Genomic DNA, 13,885 nt, shown 5'->3' with positions numbered 1-13,885 from the left:
GAGGGAACGTTTTTATGAACGAGGAAATGTTTTTATGAACAAGAGAACACTGAATCAGAGGGTGAAGCTGTTCAAACAAAACCCCAATAATTAATAAGTCCATTTAAGTTTTACATTATTATACTCACACTTATTGGCTTTGTCAAACTCCCTCTGAAACTTGTCCTGTTTTAACTTCCTGTCTGTACGCTCAGCCTTCGGAGGAGCTGTCAGATCTGCCACTGAGAGTGGCCGAGATCAGCAGAGACCACCGACAGAGAGGAGGAGCAGGAGGAGCAGGAGGAGGAGGAACAGCAGGAGGCGGACCGCTGCTTCCTAATGGAACATGTAAGACTCCGATCGACCTCAGATCACTTTAAAGGTGTTAAACAGACAGAAGGAGAAGCTTGGAGTCTGTTGCGCTCCTTAATGAGGCCAAAACACATGCTCTTCATCCTCAGTTCATCTTCATCCTCAGTTCATCTTGTTCTCAGTTATTTCAATAAAACATGCAGTTTTTGAACATTTTAAATTCCTGTTTGTCTTCACTAGATGTGGAGTTGGAGCAGATAGACTTCATAGACAGCTGTGTGGGAGAGGAGGAGGAGGAAGAGGGGAGGAGTCGAGGGGGTGGAGGAGGCGGAGGAGGAGGAGACAGCAGCAGCCTCAGCCATCAGTTCATGGCATACATCGAGAGACGCATCACCAGAGAGGTAGGAGCTCCGCCCACAGGAAGACATGCCTGCGACACATGATCTTTTTAATGTGCAGACGTATCGATGACATCATCTGTTCATCATCCTTTTATTTTGAATGACTTCCTGTCTGTGTGTCCTCAGGGTTCTCCTGTTAAAGCCAGCCTGTCCAGGACGGAGGATACGAGGAGACACAGCAGGTACATACATCAGTCCACATCCACATGCACCTGAACTCACCCGTGTGTCCTCTCACTTCCTGTCTGAACTTCCTGTCTGTCTCTCCGTGTCTCTCAGGAGTGTGGTCGATGGAGTCATAGCGCCCTCTAGCTCCCACAGTCAGGTAACACCTCCTACCTGTCTGACTGAAAACCAGTGAGACAAACTGCAGCCTCAGACTGACTCTCATTGTGTCTGTCTTCCTCTGTCTCCTCCCATCTGTCCTCCTCTGTTTCCTCCTCAGAGAGGAGGTGTTGGTGCAGGAGGTGTGGAGAGGATGAGGAGGGAGGCTCAGCTCGCCGCTCTGAGGTACGACGAGGAGAGACAGAAGAACCGTTCTCTGCAGAGAGACAACGTCAACAGCTACACCAAGGTAGTACTAGTCCAACCTATAACTCACCACTCTAACTAATAACTCATCAGTCTGACTAATAACTCACGGTCGAAACAATAACTCACTAGTATAACTAATAACTCACCAGATTAAACAGTAACTCACCAGTCTAACCAATAACTCACTAGTCTAACTAATAACTCACCAGTCTAATCAGTAACTAACCAAACTAACCAGTAACTAACTGATCTAACCAATGACTCTCCAGTGTAACCAGTAACTAACCATTCTAACCAATAACTCACCAGTCTAACTAGTAAATAACCAATAACTAACCAGTCTAACCAATAACTCACTAGTCTAATTAATAACTCACCAGTCTAATCAGTAACTAACCAGTCTAACCAGTAACTAACTGATCTAACAATGACTCTCCAGTGTAACCAGTAACTAACCAGTCTAACCAATAATTCACCAGTCTAACCAGTAACTAACCAGTCCAACCTGTAGGTTTTATTGCAGGTTTTTTGTAGGTTTGAATTCGGCTCTGAATTTCTGACTGTTGTTGTTTTATAGCACAAAGCAGCTCAGAGTCCAACGAAGTCGAGTCCGGAGACCGAGGTGAGACTCTGGCAGTGTTGGTGTGTCCTGTTGTTGATGTTTTGTGTTGTTGGTGTTTTGTGTTGTTGATGTTTTGTGCTGTTGATGTTTTGTGTTGATGTTTTGTGTTGTTGATGTTTTGTGTTGATGTTTTGTGCTGTTGATGTTTTGTGTTGATGTTTTGTGCTGTTGATGTTTTGTGTTGATGTTTTATGTTGTTGATGTTTTGTGCCGTTGATGTTTTATGTTGTTGATGTTTTGTGCCGTTGATGTTGTTGATGTTCTCAACTGTTGGTGTTAATGTTTGCGGCCCGGAAGATGATAACGGGGTTGAATCCAGTGAAAACGGACTTTCTGTAACCATAATAACAGTAGAGCTGGTGTTTGTGGTGGTCCGTCCTTTTTAATTTATTTGAAATGTTGAACTTTCTGCCTCCAGCGGGTTTCAGTCGGAGCTTGTTGCTGTCAGATGTGAATCCAGTCATTCGATGCTTCTTAATATTTGGCTCTGAATTCAGGCCCGAACGAAATCTGCAACGTCTGAAATGTGCTTTAAATCACCAGCTTTTTTAGTTTTTAGCTCCACCCTCTCTTTTTTGGCCACACCTGTCCATCACCACACCTGTCCACCTTCACGTCCTCGTCTGTGTGTCGTTGTTTAATGTGTGTCTGTGATGTTCGTGTGTGTGTGTTCAGAACATCTACCCCTCCAGACGCTCCACCCACACAGATGACTCCGCCCTCTTTATGGTAAGAGTTTGGCCCCAACCCCCCAAAACAAATTTACTAACTGATTTACAAAATAAAAGCAGACAGGAATGATTCAGATTTCTGTTTCATCACGAAATACTGCTGACGCCACATATGAGAGCTTATCAAGCTAAAACTCAGCACCGTGTTAATGAGACGGCTCTTATTTTGAAAATGTTCGAGGCATCAAACTACTTCCTGTCTGGTGATTTGACACAAATCTGTTTGGTTCTTCTGATGCAGCATGACGTCACTACAGCATGAACACACCTGTCACTCACTCACTCGTCATCAGCCTGTCCCCTGTCCTCCTGTCACTCACCTTCTGTCCCTCCCTAAACCCTCTCACCTCAGCTGGGATGTTTGGTCCGATCGTTGAGTCTCCTGAGAAGAGGATGCTGCATGTTCCTGTTGTTTTACATGTTTATTTGTTTACTATTTTGTTTGTTTGTTTGGGAAGGAGTCTGTCTCATGTCACAGCTTTTAGATCTGTAGAACCGGTCCACAGATGGACCAAAGTCCAACTCATATGGCGGCAGGATGTAGGCGACCACGACATGCGTGACGACGACAGGACGTAATTCGCGAGAACAAAATGTAGACGACCGAAGGACGCAGACGAACAAAAGACGCAGATGACCGAAAGACGCAGACGAACGAAAGACGCAGACGAACGAAAGACGCAGACGACCGAAAGACGCAGACGAACGAAAGACGCAGACGAACAAAAGACGCAGATGACCGAAAGGACGCAGACGAACGACAGACGCAGACGACCGAAAGACGCAGACGCAGACGAACGACAGACGCAGACGAACGAAAGACGCAGACGACCGAAAGACGCAGACGACCGAAAGACGCAGACGACCGAAAGACGCAGACGAACGAAAGACGCAGACGAACGAAGTAAACGCGGCATCAGGAACAGATGTGATGTGTGAACAGGATGTTGTCTCCATCAGAGGGGGACCGGATTGAACGTTACACCAGCTGGTGTGTTTAGATCAGCTTCAGTGTTGGATCTTTAAACGTTACAACGAATGATTTAAACCTCTTCATGTTTAATACAAACATTATTTATTAAAGGCGTCATAATGGAAACGAGCTGCAGAGGTAACGTCTTGTATTTTTATTCTGGATCCCAGAAGCAGATGAAACCTCGGCGTGCTCTGTGCATTAACTCTTTCTTCTTCTTCTCTTCATCCTTCATCTTTGTTCTTCCCCCCGTTGACACGTTCTCCTCAGTTTGTTCCTTCTTGTTTTTTATTTTTCATCTCCTTATCTTCGTCCTCTCTTTTCTCCGTCTGTCTGTCAGTGTGTTTTGGTGTTTGAGATCGACTTTGACACAAACACGATAAAGAGGCGACCTGGTTCACACAGACAGGTGACACAGCAGGTTTCTACGAGGGTCCATCCATAAGTTGGTGTCGGTTCCTGTTGAACGCAGCGCAGTGCTGCACACGGAGGACCAACAACCTTCAGGACGTATTCAGAGTCTCTTGATTAATACGTAAACGTGACCGCTGGTACTTCGACATCAGTGATGTCACTGCGGACCTGAAACTGGAGCAGAGAAACATCCGATTTTGGGGAACAAAATCTTCAACTCGCTCGCCTCCAGCCGAGTGTTCCTGAGCCCATGCAGTGATTTCCACTCCAGAATAGTGTGTTTTTAATGCAGTGCTGCCTGAGGGCCCGAAGATCACCACCATCCAATATTGGTTTCCAGCCTTTCCCTCGCATCAGATTTTTTGTCAAATTTTCGGAAAGCACTTACAGCGCGTTGACAACGAGACGAGGAGAAGCCCATTGCCATGGCGCCACAGTTCGGGCGGTTTGTGTTCTTTTGGTTTCAAAAGACGCAGGAACAGACAGGAAACTGAAACAAAGTGACAAAGATGGAAGATAAATACAGCAGGGAGGGAAGGACAGCGAGGGACAGGTGAAACTAATCAGGGGGCGGGGCCAACAATTATACAGAGGACAGGAAGCCAAACAAGACAGACAATCAAACGGGAAGAACAAAACCCAGACTGACCTGAAGACTATGAAGCAGAAAAGTCCGAAACCACAACAGAACCTCAGAAGGTCCCGGTGGAACTCTGTGTTGACAGTCTGACTTTGGGGAACGAATTAACGGTGACACCAAAAAAAAAACCCTGCTGTCTCCTGACCAAGAAACCCTAGCCCTGATTCTGTATTGGAGATCACTGCTTGGGCTCAAAAACACTGAGCGGGCTCGATGAAGATTTTCTGTATCCCAAAAATTGGACCCAAAATCTGATGTTTCTCTGCTCCAGTTTCAGGTTTCCATGGTAACATCACAGATGTTCTCGGTAATGTGTGGAACTCAGGTTGATGTTGATCAAGAGACGACTCTGAATACGTCCTGATGAAGGTTGTTGATCCTCCTGCATCTCTGCGCTGCGTTCAACAGGAACCGACTGAGCGTATTGATCGACACTCGTATCACGTCCGCTGAGTATTAATCTGATATCAGTGATCTGCTTGACGTCGTCCACACAGACGTGCTGCTGGATAAAACAAGCGCACACAGTTGGTGGACATGTCGTGTGGTCAATCTGTGGATGTTCTCGGTTCTAAACTACAACATCACAACAGTGACGTCACATCTCAGTTATCTGAATTATTTCAGGGCCTCCGCTGTGTTTTTTTTTATTCTCCTCCTCAGTTTTTTATTTTTTTATTTTCTGTTTGAGTTTAAATCTCCATCTTTTTGTTTCGGCCACTTCCTGTCTCCTTCTCCGTGTCAGTCTGTGGCTGCAGCGTCTGTAGACAGCTGTCGTTCTCACGCCTCTGACAGCGCCGCCTCCTGTCTGCTGCAGGTACTGCGACCTGCCTGCTGCTCTGTCTGAATGTCACCGTGTTCTGCTGTATTGCTTTACATCCTGTGTGTTTGTCTCGTGGCCACTTGAATCTTTAAAGAAGACTTGTTGTTATTTTTACGAGGATGTTCATGTGAGAAACGTGGCTTAAAAATATGTGTAGCAGAACCACAGAACCTGAGTCCACATGTTTCTTTACAAGTCAGAACAGACATAAATATAGTGTGTTGAACATTTAATTTCCAGCTGAGGACCAGCTGAGGCGTGTCCAGGTGTGTCCAGGTGTTCTTCAGGTGTGTAACTGTCATGTCTTGTGTCTCAGCAGGGGGAGGAGAGAGCTGCGCTGTCTCCTACAGGTAAGACCAGACTGAAACACGCCCCAGATGTTCACCTTGTTCTCACTTTTTCCAGATTCATTCTGACTCGGCCCTCTTGTTTTTTTTTCAGCCAATCAGTCGCCTTCTTACCCCGGTACGGGGGGCGTGGCCTCCTGTCGGACGGCCAGCGTGAGACCTGAGAGCTTCCTGTATCGCCTCGGCCAGAAAGAGGAGAAGAGGAAAGGTGAGATGTTGCCAGGCGACGGAGGTGTTGCCAGGCGACGGAGGTGTTGCCAGGCGACGGAGGTGTTGCCAGGCGACAGAGGTGTTGCCAGGCGACAGAGGTGTTGACAGGCGACAGAGGTGTTGACAGGCAACCCTCACCTGTCAGGTGTATCTGACAGTTGTTCCCTCTCCGTCCTCCAGGTGACGCTGCTGCTGCCGCTGCTCCTCAGAGCCAGGAGGAGGTTCCTGCTGCGCCTCCTCTGGTCGGAGAAGATGCTGAGGTGGTGGAGCAGCTCAGAAAGGTGCGTACCTCCACCTGGACACACCTCTATGTCCTCCGGAGGTTCACAGGTGACGAGACCGTCTCTCTATGTCTGTTTGTCCAGAACATCGAGGCTCGTCTCAAGGTGTCGTTGCCTAGCGACCTGGGAGCAGCTCTGACGGACGGGGTGGTGCTGTGTCACCTGGCCAATCACGTGAGGCCACGATCCGTTCCCAGCATCCACGTCCCCTCCCCCGCCGTGGTGAGTGACTCTGATCCATCAGCTGTTGATGAGCAGTGACGACTGATGTGTTGATCCTGCTGATAACGTCCCACTGCTCCTGCAGCCTAAACTCACCATGGCCAAATGTCGACGAAACGTAGAGAACTTCCTGGAGGCGTGTCGCCGGATCGGAGTTCCCCAGGTAACACACCTGAGTGACAGGTTTCTCACCACCAACAGAGTAAATGCATGAACGATGTTAAAACTAGTCGGTGAAGCTTCTCGACTAACAACTTCCTTTCTTCTCTTCATCTTCCCGCCTTTCATTAATCCTCTTCTTCTTCTGTCCGTCTCGCTCCTGTTGTCCTTCACCGTGTCCATCTCACCCACACAAACACACTCAGGAGCGTCTCTGCTCCGTCGGGGAGGTCCTGGAGGGAAAAGGAGGCGGGGTTTATGTGACGGTGGGCGTGTTGCTCTCTATGTCCCCGCCCATAATCAGCCCCTCCCCTCAGGTCCAGTTGGCCGGCTTCGCCCTCTTTTACCTGTCCGTCATGTCGGTGCTGTGTGCCATCTACGTGCACCTGGCGCCGAATGTCTGAAGTCCACCTGCCGACTCCACACAAAGACAAACCACACATCTCACATCCCAAGAGATTTATTTATTCCACTTATATCCTGCTCTAAATGTCTCCGTGTTCCACCGTTACCCTGTAATGAAGTAAGATTCACAGCACAACACTTGAAGGTGATGAAGTCTGGAGCCTGAGGAGCCGTCGCTCCGGGGTTCGTCCACCTGTTATGGACTCCGGTGGACAGGGTTCATATCAGAAGACATGGAGGTCGGACGCCCTCTGAACCGACTCTTTGTTAAGACGAAGGAGCAGCGGTTCCCCTCACCTGGTCTCCGAGGTTGATTCCAGAAACCCTCCAAAGGAAACTCCTTCTGTTCTCTTGTATCTGCGACCTCGTTTTGAGTTGCTGCTCAAAGTTCAGACCAAAGTTGTTTGAAGCATCAATGCATCCTGTTACCTGTCCTGGCAGGTCCACCTTCCCGGGGGATCCCCAGGTCTTCTAGATGGGACCTCTCCGGTCTGTCCCTGCGTCCACTCGGTGGGATAGTCGTAGAAAACCTCCACAGGGAGGCGTCCAGGAGACTCCTGGTCAGATGTCCAAACTAACCTGGAATGTTCACGGTCCCGTCGGTTTCCTGAGCTCCCACATGACTTTGGTTTTGTATCCACAATCTTATTCTTCCGGTCACGACCTCGCGATCACCGTGACTTTAATCACGTCTTGGTCCGTCCATATCCTGCTGTCCATCTGCCGAGCGACGTCCTACAGCCCCTCCGGGGGAACCGAACCAGAAGGGCTGTACATGTCCTGGTCCTCCTCGCTGTCCGTCATCAGTTGGACGTGCCGGGATAGGCTGAGATGTTTGAATGCCTTCAGCAGATGGTCTCAGACTTAGAGGATAAGGACTTCGTCTTGACTTGCCAGTAGCCAGAAAAACGGCCAAGAACTCGGTGAGCATCGTGGACGTGATAGATGCAGGTTGGTGTGTCGGATAGTTTTGCCTTTTTGCTGTGACTTCATGAAGACACTTTGCACACAAACCATTGGACCATCAGGACAGACGCTGTCCATCACTGATAGCACCGTCACCAATCTAAAGTAACGACCGTCCGTCCAGATTACAGTTCCTTCCTTCCCAGACCACCTGCTGTCTGCTTTGTGCGGTTCATATCTATGAAACATAGTTCTGGACCCTGTGGTTGGGTTTCCATGACATCTTATCAGCCCCCCCCCGACCCCCGTGCCTTATGTGTGGCTGTCTGTCTGAGTGTGTTTTCTACTGTTTGTAAAGTGGTTCAGAGCCCCGGTCAGAAACCTTCCGTCCTGGTCGGACATGTTTGCCTGAGAAGAAGTTCTGAGCACCAAAAATCAGTGTTTCCACTCGTAGTCTTCCTCGATGAGCGTCGTCACTGCGGACAGTCGTTCCTTCATCTGAAATCTAAGTGTGGAACCTTCAGTCACTCACAGTCCGATCATGTGACACCATGAAATAACAAGTGCAGCCTTTGAGGTTAAACCACCTGATGTTTCATGAGCCACTCGGTCCAAACGCTGACATCGATCAGCTGAAGTTATTGATCCAATTGGAGGTTCTTTGCTGCCTCCGATGACCGAACCGCAACATCTCTACGTACGAGTTGGACTCGTTCGCCCTCTTTCCTTTTGGCTGTCAGGATGCGTCATGGCCTCGTGTGCCTCAGAGAACTACAGATGGAACAACAGACACCTTCAACTGAACCAACAGGAAACTGACTTCGACAGCCCACCAACCTTCACAGCGGTCTGTCGGTGGCGTCATCGCTTTATCTCGTGTTCAGCACCGCTACTTCCTTCGTTGTCTGTTGCACTGACGTCATACCAAAGACTGAAAGTGATCGTGGTTCTGGTTCAGAAGCACCTTGGAGGCTGTAAAGTTCCTGCAGTGGATACAGACTCACCGTTTCTTTGACGGGATTGTGGTGGCGACTGAACTGGTTCCAGCTTCGATCCCGTTGAAACAGTTAAACCTTGAAATGAAGGGAAAACACTGAAACTTCACTTTGATGGCGCCTAATTTTTATAAGAGGAAGAGTGAGGATGATGATGTGCTGAGTGTTCTTCACAGACCGTGTGCCTCTGCTCCGTCCTGATGTTGGAGAATGCTGTTCCCTCTGAGCTCCATCAATAAAGTCAATGGAAACAGCTGGACTTGCTTTGTGTCTCTTTACCACTGATGCAGATTATTAGAACCTGGTTCCTCTGTGGACTCTCTGAGGTCCTCTGGACTCTCTGAGGTCCTCTGGACTCTCTGAGGTCCCCTCTGGACTCTCTGAGGTCCTCTCTGGACTCTCTGAGGTCCCCTCTGGACTCTCTGAGGTCCCCTCTGGACTCTCTGAGGTCCTCTCTGGACTCTCTGAGGTCCCCTCTGGACTCTCTGAGGTCCCCTCTGGACTCTCTGAGGTCCTCTCTGGACTCTCTGAGGTCCCCTCTGGACTCTCTGAGGTCTTTTGTGGACCAACTATTTTGAAGCTTCACGTGACACATTTATTTCAGGATGACAGAAATCTTCTTTTTTTTTTAAATAAAGTCAGTAAGTGTATTTTCTGATGAAGACCATGAGATTGTGAAAGCTGTGGAAGGAAGCTCCGCCTCTCACTTCTTTCTGCTTTTCCCTGTTTCTCCATTGCTTCTGTTTTTTTCCATTGACGTTGCTGCTCCTTGTTTTTACCTTTGTGTTGCAATGGTTACAGTTATTTTGTTTGTTCATTTAATTTGCCATCCGTTGACCCACCTTTCCGTTGTCCCCCCCCACCCCTTCGCTGTGCGTCTTCTTCTGTGGTGTCTGTGCAGAGTGAGTTGTGTCTTCCTCTTCACATCCTGGAGGAGCGAGGGCTCCCCCAGGTGGCCGGGACCGTCGGCGCCCTGCTCGACCTGGCCCCGCCCCGGCACACCGTCACCACGACAACATCATCAACCGCACCCGGACCCTCCGTCACCATATAGACAACACCTCCGCCGCCACCACGCGTGCCCGGTCGGCCTCCTGCGTGGAACCGCCGGCTTCACGCTGCTGATTATAAATGCAGATTACATGTTGGTCCCCGACCAATCGGAGCTCGCTGTCTTCACGACCTGCGAGATGTCATCAGGAAACAGGAATGTAAACAAGCGATGGCGTCGGATGTTCGCGTATAAACGGGCGGAAGCGGCGACTGTGGACGTGTCGCCATGGTTACAGTCTCTGCTCCTTTTCAACGTAAGTGAGACGTGGAAGCCGTCGAATGTACGGAGGACCGTTTCAGTCCAAAGATAATAAACGGGAAGAAAAGTTTGTCGCCATTTTTATAATAAAATTAACGATAAAAGAATAAAACGGTCGACTTACACGATTCAAAAACTTTTTAGAAGTTTATTAAAAATCAAATTACTTTTGTTATCTCATAAACAGCCTCAAACAAGCCAAAGTTACAAATCCATTATGATATAAAAAGTTCAATTTTTTTTATATATAGAGTCAAATTTGGATAAAGAGTGAAAAGTTTTAAATTAAACTTAAAAGATTTTCTTCTGTAAATTTGACTTAATTAAAAAGTAGAATTTTTGGAAAAAAAAAAAAAGTAGCTTACAGTTTTTGATCTGGAAGAACTTGTTTTTTTTCATTCAACGTTCTTTATAATCACGGCAAACTTTTCTTCTTTCCGTTTCGTCGCTGGCAGAAATGTCCTCCCATACGTACGTCTTCCCGACAGGTTCGTGTCTCTCGTCGTCTGTCGTCACGGCGATAAAACCATCACGTGAGTCTGAGCGTGACGTTACAGTTAAAACCAAAAGGTGTCGATCTGACGGAGACGTGAACGGAGCTGCACGGGAACACGTCGCTGAGCTCGCTGCAGGTTTCTGTTCTCAGGTTTCACAACGTTAAACCGGTCACGAGTCCAACGAACAGCTGATTTCTGATTTCAAACCAATTCGATCATTAAAACTTGTTTAGAGACTTAATTAACAATTAATCCACAGTTTGGTGATGTTAATATTTTTTTTTATCGTTTTTTGTAAAGAAGCATTAAATGCACCTGCTGCTGGGGGCGGAGCCTCTGTTAACTTCCTGTTAAACAGGTGTGTGTGCCGACTGATTCATCTGCAGATTATTTTACATGTTTTGTCTGTAAAATAGTTGAAAACATGTCGTCGTAGTTTCCTGCTTCACAGCGAGAAATCTTCACGTCCGAGAATCTGAGACCAGAAAATGTTTTAAAACAACTGAAACCACGAATCAGTTAATATTCAGTGAATCTTTAGATTATTGATTATGAAGATCAGGACGAGTGATCAAAGTATTTTTCATTTAATCAATAACTTGATCAAATTAAGTCCTTTCATAGTAGTTTTGATAAATAATAACATTATGATTGATCTGATGGTTTAATATTCAGATAAACCAACTAATCATCGCTAATCTTTGATTTTATTGATTGATTGATTGATTGATTGATTGACCACCCTGTGAAAACAAAAAACTGGAAATCAAAGACAAAATTATATCGGTAGAAAATAAACAGGTATTAAATATTCTAATCAAAACATTCTCCAGTATTGATAACGAGTCAGTGGGACCTTTTTAAATAAAGCTAACAAAGCTAAATGCTAATACTCCTTAAATCCGAAAAAGATAGTTTATACTGCCTCATCACTGATAAACACTAACATACTTTATATATTTAAACATACTTTATATATTTAAACATACTTTATATATTTAAATTACATTAACGTAGCTCACTGCTAATGGTAGCCAATATTGATAGAATAGGTTTTGAGCTGACGCTAACACGTGTTGTATGAACAAACAATAATCCTGCTTGGTTTGAGTTTACGCTCATTTAGCTCGCTGTAACTTAGCTGACGTAAATCTGCGTGATTTTAAATTTGAATTTTTGATAAAAATCGGTTCAGATTTTCAGTTTAAAATGAGAACATGCTAACGGGTTACGTTAGCTAACGCTATGAAAACTAGTTTGGGGACAAAGTTTACAAAAAAAAGAAACAAGTCTTGTTTGTAACTTTAGCTCACTTAGCTCATTGCTAACAACATGTGACTGTTCAGGCCTGTTTGAAGGGTTAACCCTAACCTGTTTGAAGGTCCACTAACGTAGCACCGTGCTAACAGTAACCAGCAGGTTAACAGACTCAGAACTCACCTAGCTACAAACATTAGCCGTCATGTAGCAGTAAAGGTGAATGTTAGCTAACACTACGAACATAAATCTAAAGTTACGCTAGCAGCTCCAAAGCTAACGGAGCTAACGAGTTTTAATTTAAAGGTAAAAGTCTGTTTGGACACTGATGTAGCTTCATGCTAACAGGCTAATGAAGGACGTCCAGCTGTTTTTAACGTCTCCGTCATTTCAAAACACGGTTTGTTCACCGATTGGTCGAGGCCGGAGGTCCTCGTGTGATTGGACGACGGCGGTCAGGTGGCGTCTGTTGCATGCTGGGACATTTTTCACGTTGAAAAGGTGACCTGACGTTTGTGTACAAATATAATCTTGTAAATATCTACATATATGGACATATTCTGTATATGAAGGCTGACCCCGCGCGTTGCCATGACGATGGAGTTACTCAAGAGTTTGCCGTCACCAAGGCAACGCCTGCGTTTTAAAGGAGGAATTCCACCCAAACAACAAAGTCCTTTTCTCCTGTCACTTTCACGCAGCACTTTTATTTTGAAAGGATCCCGAGAAAAAAACTCCAGCAGCCAAACGGAAAATAAACAAACTCGCAGAAACACATTAAATCATAAAAAAATTGCGACGAAAGAAAAACATGTTAACGCCATGATATGAAAATATAACTGATAAAAGTAGTAAAACGCGTTTTAATGTCAGACGAGTTGTCAAAATAAACGTTTTGGTGTTCTGGAGCTTTCAGCCGTGACGACCGGAGACGCCAGGAAACACCGGAGCTGCTTGTTTGTTTATTTGTTTACGTCTTTCATCAGTTACCTGTTTACAGGAGGAGAAACGACTTCACTTTTAATTTTAATTTAAGGACACTTTATATCTGCATGTTTTGATGAGCAATGCGTTCAGGTGCCGCGGGACATCAGCACGCCACCAACAATAAACCACAAAACCTGCGGCTTTCCTGTCGTTCCTGGTTGACCTGAACGCAGCATCACTTTCAGCTTGAAAACACTTCTGTCCTGAACTGAGACTGCCAGGCTGAGGCCACGCCCCCCTCCGCCCTCCCTCCCACCTCCACCAATCAGAGGGCAGGAAGACTTCCCCGAGACCGGAATCACCTGGGAGCTCAGAGGAGACGGGAACCGGAGTGAATCTGGTTTCAGCTGGTTCACACCAGTTTCAGGAGTTGTGATTGACAGGTTGTGCTGTCCAATCTTGTGTCTCCGTGTCTTCAACGGACAGGTGAGCGCAAAGGTGAGCCGGTTCAGAGGACAACGAAGACGTTCATGTTGTACAGACGTTTTATGTTTCTCTTGTTTGTGTTTGTCTTCCGGCGGTGACGGGGTCACGTGATATAGACGTGGCGGGTCACGTGACGCGGTGTCTCGTGGATTTAAAGGACATTCCACCGTTTTTAAAGGAAGACAAACTCACAGCTTTTTAGGGGTTTTTTCACTTTAATTTCATTTTTGCTGAAAACTATAAAAGATTTGAACGCGGCTGTTTGAAGAGGTCAATAAATAAATATTTAAAATTTGACATCCCTCGTGTTGGTGCTTTTATTGTCTTAAACGTCCACACAGGAAGTGGTCTAGGCTTTTTTTATAAACCACGATTCAAAATAACAAACTCAGAACATCCTGGTCAGATAAATGTTGATCATTTATTATATTTATGTGTTTTGGAGTTTTAAG

The 13,885-nt window shown here is 46.3% G+C and overlaps 1 protein-coding gene across 8 annotated transcripts in view; it reads left to right on the top strand.

Moving 5' to 3' along the window:
- lrch3 (leucine-rich repeats and calponin homology (CH) domain containing 3) overlaps positions 1 to 11,118 on the top strand; it is a 16,105-nt gene extending 4,987 nt beyond the window's left edge. Inside the window, exons 8-22 of one of the 8 annotated variants that reach the window (XM_069710489.1) lie at positions 195 to 327; positions 532 to 692; positions 819 to 874; positions 972 to 1,017; positions 1,138 to 1,266; positions 1,804 to 1,848; positions 2,524 to 2,577; positions 3,893 to 3,961; positions 5,352 to 5,423; positions 5,746 to 5,779; positions 5,871 to 5,984; positions 6,167 to 6,267; positions 6,352 to 6,489; positions 6,575 to 6,652; positions 9,856 to 11,118. In XM_069710489.1, the coding sequence (XP_069566590.1) occupies positions 195 to 327; positions 532 to 692; positions 819 to 874; positions 972 to 1,017; positions 1,138 to 1,266; positions 1,804 to 1,848; positions 2,524 to 2,577; positions 3,893 to 3,961; positions 5,352 to 5,423; positions 5,746 to 5,779; positions 5,871 to 5,984; positions 6,167 to 6,267; positions 6,352 to 6,489; positions 6,575 to 6,652; positions 9,856 to 10,008 (1,383 nt within the window). In that variant the 3' untranslated portion in view covers positions 10,009 to 11,118. The other 7 variants (XM_069710495.1, XM_069710488.1, XM_069710490.1 and 4 more) reach the window with 7 other exon arrangements.
- The last annotated feature ends 2,767 nt before the right edge of the window (positions 11,119 to 13,885 follow it).

Source organism: Brachyistius frenatus, unplaced genomic scaffold (genome assembly GCF_029030835.1).
Source record: "Brachyistius frenatus isolate BFR_SWC_R1_liver_20210118 unplaced genomic scaffold, ASM2903083v1 Contig_92, whole genome shotgun sequence".
NCBI lineage: Eukaryota > Metazoa > Chordata > Actinopteri > Embiotocidae > Brachyistius > Brachyistius frenatus.
The sequence above is the reverse complement of the archived record's forward strand: the minus strand, read 5'-3'. Positions and strand labels throughout refer to the sequence as shown.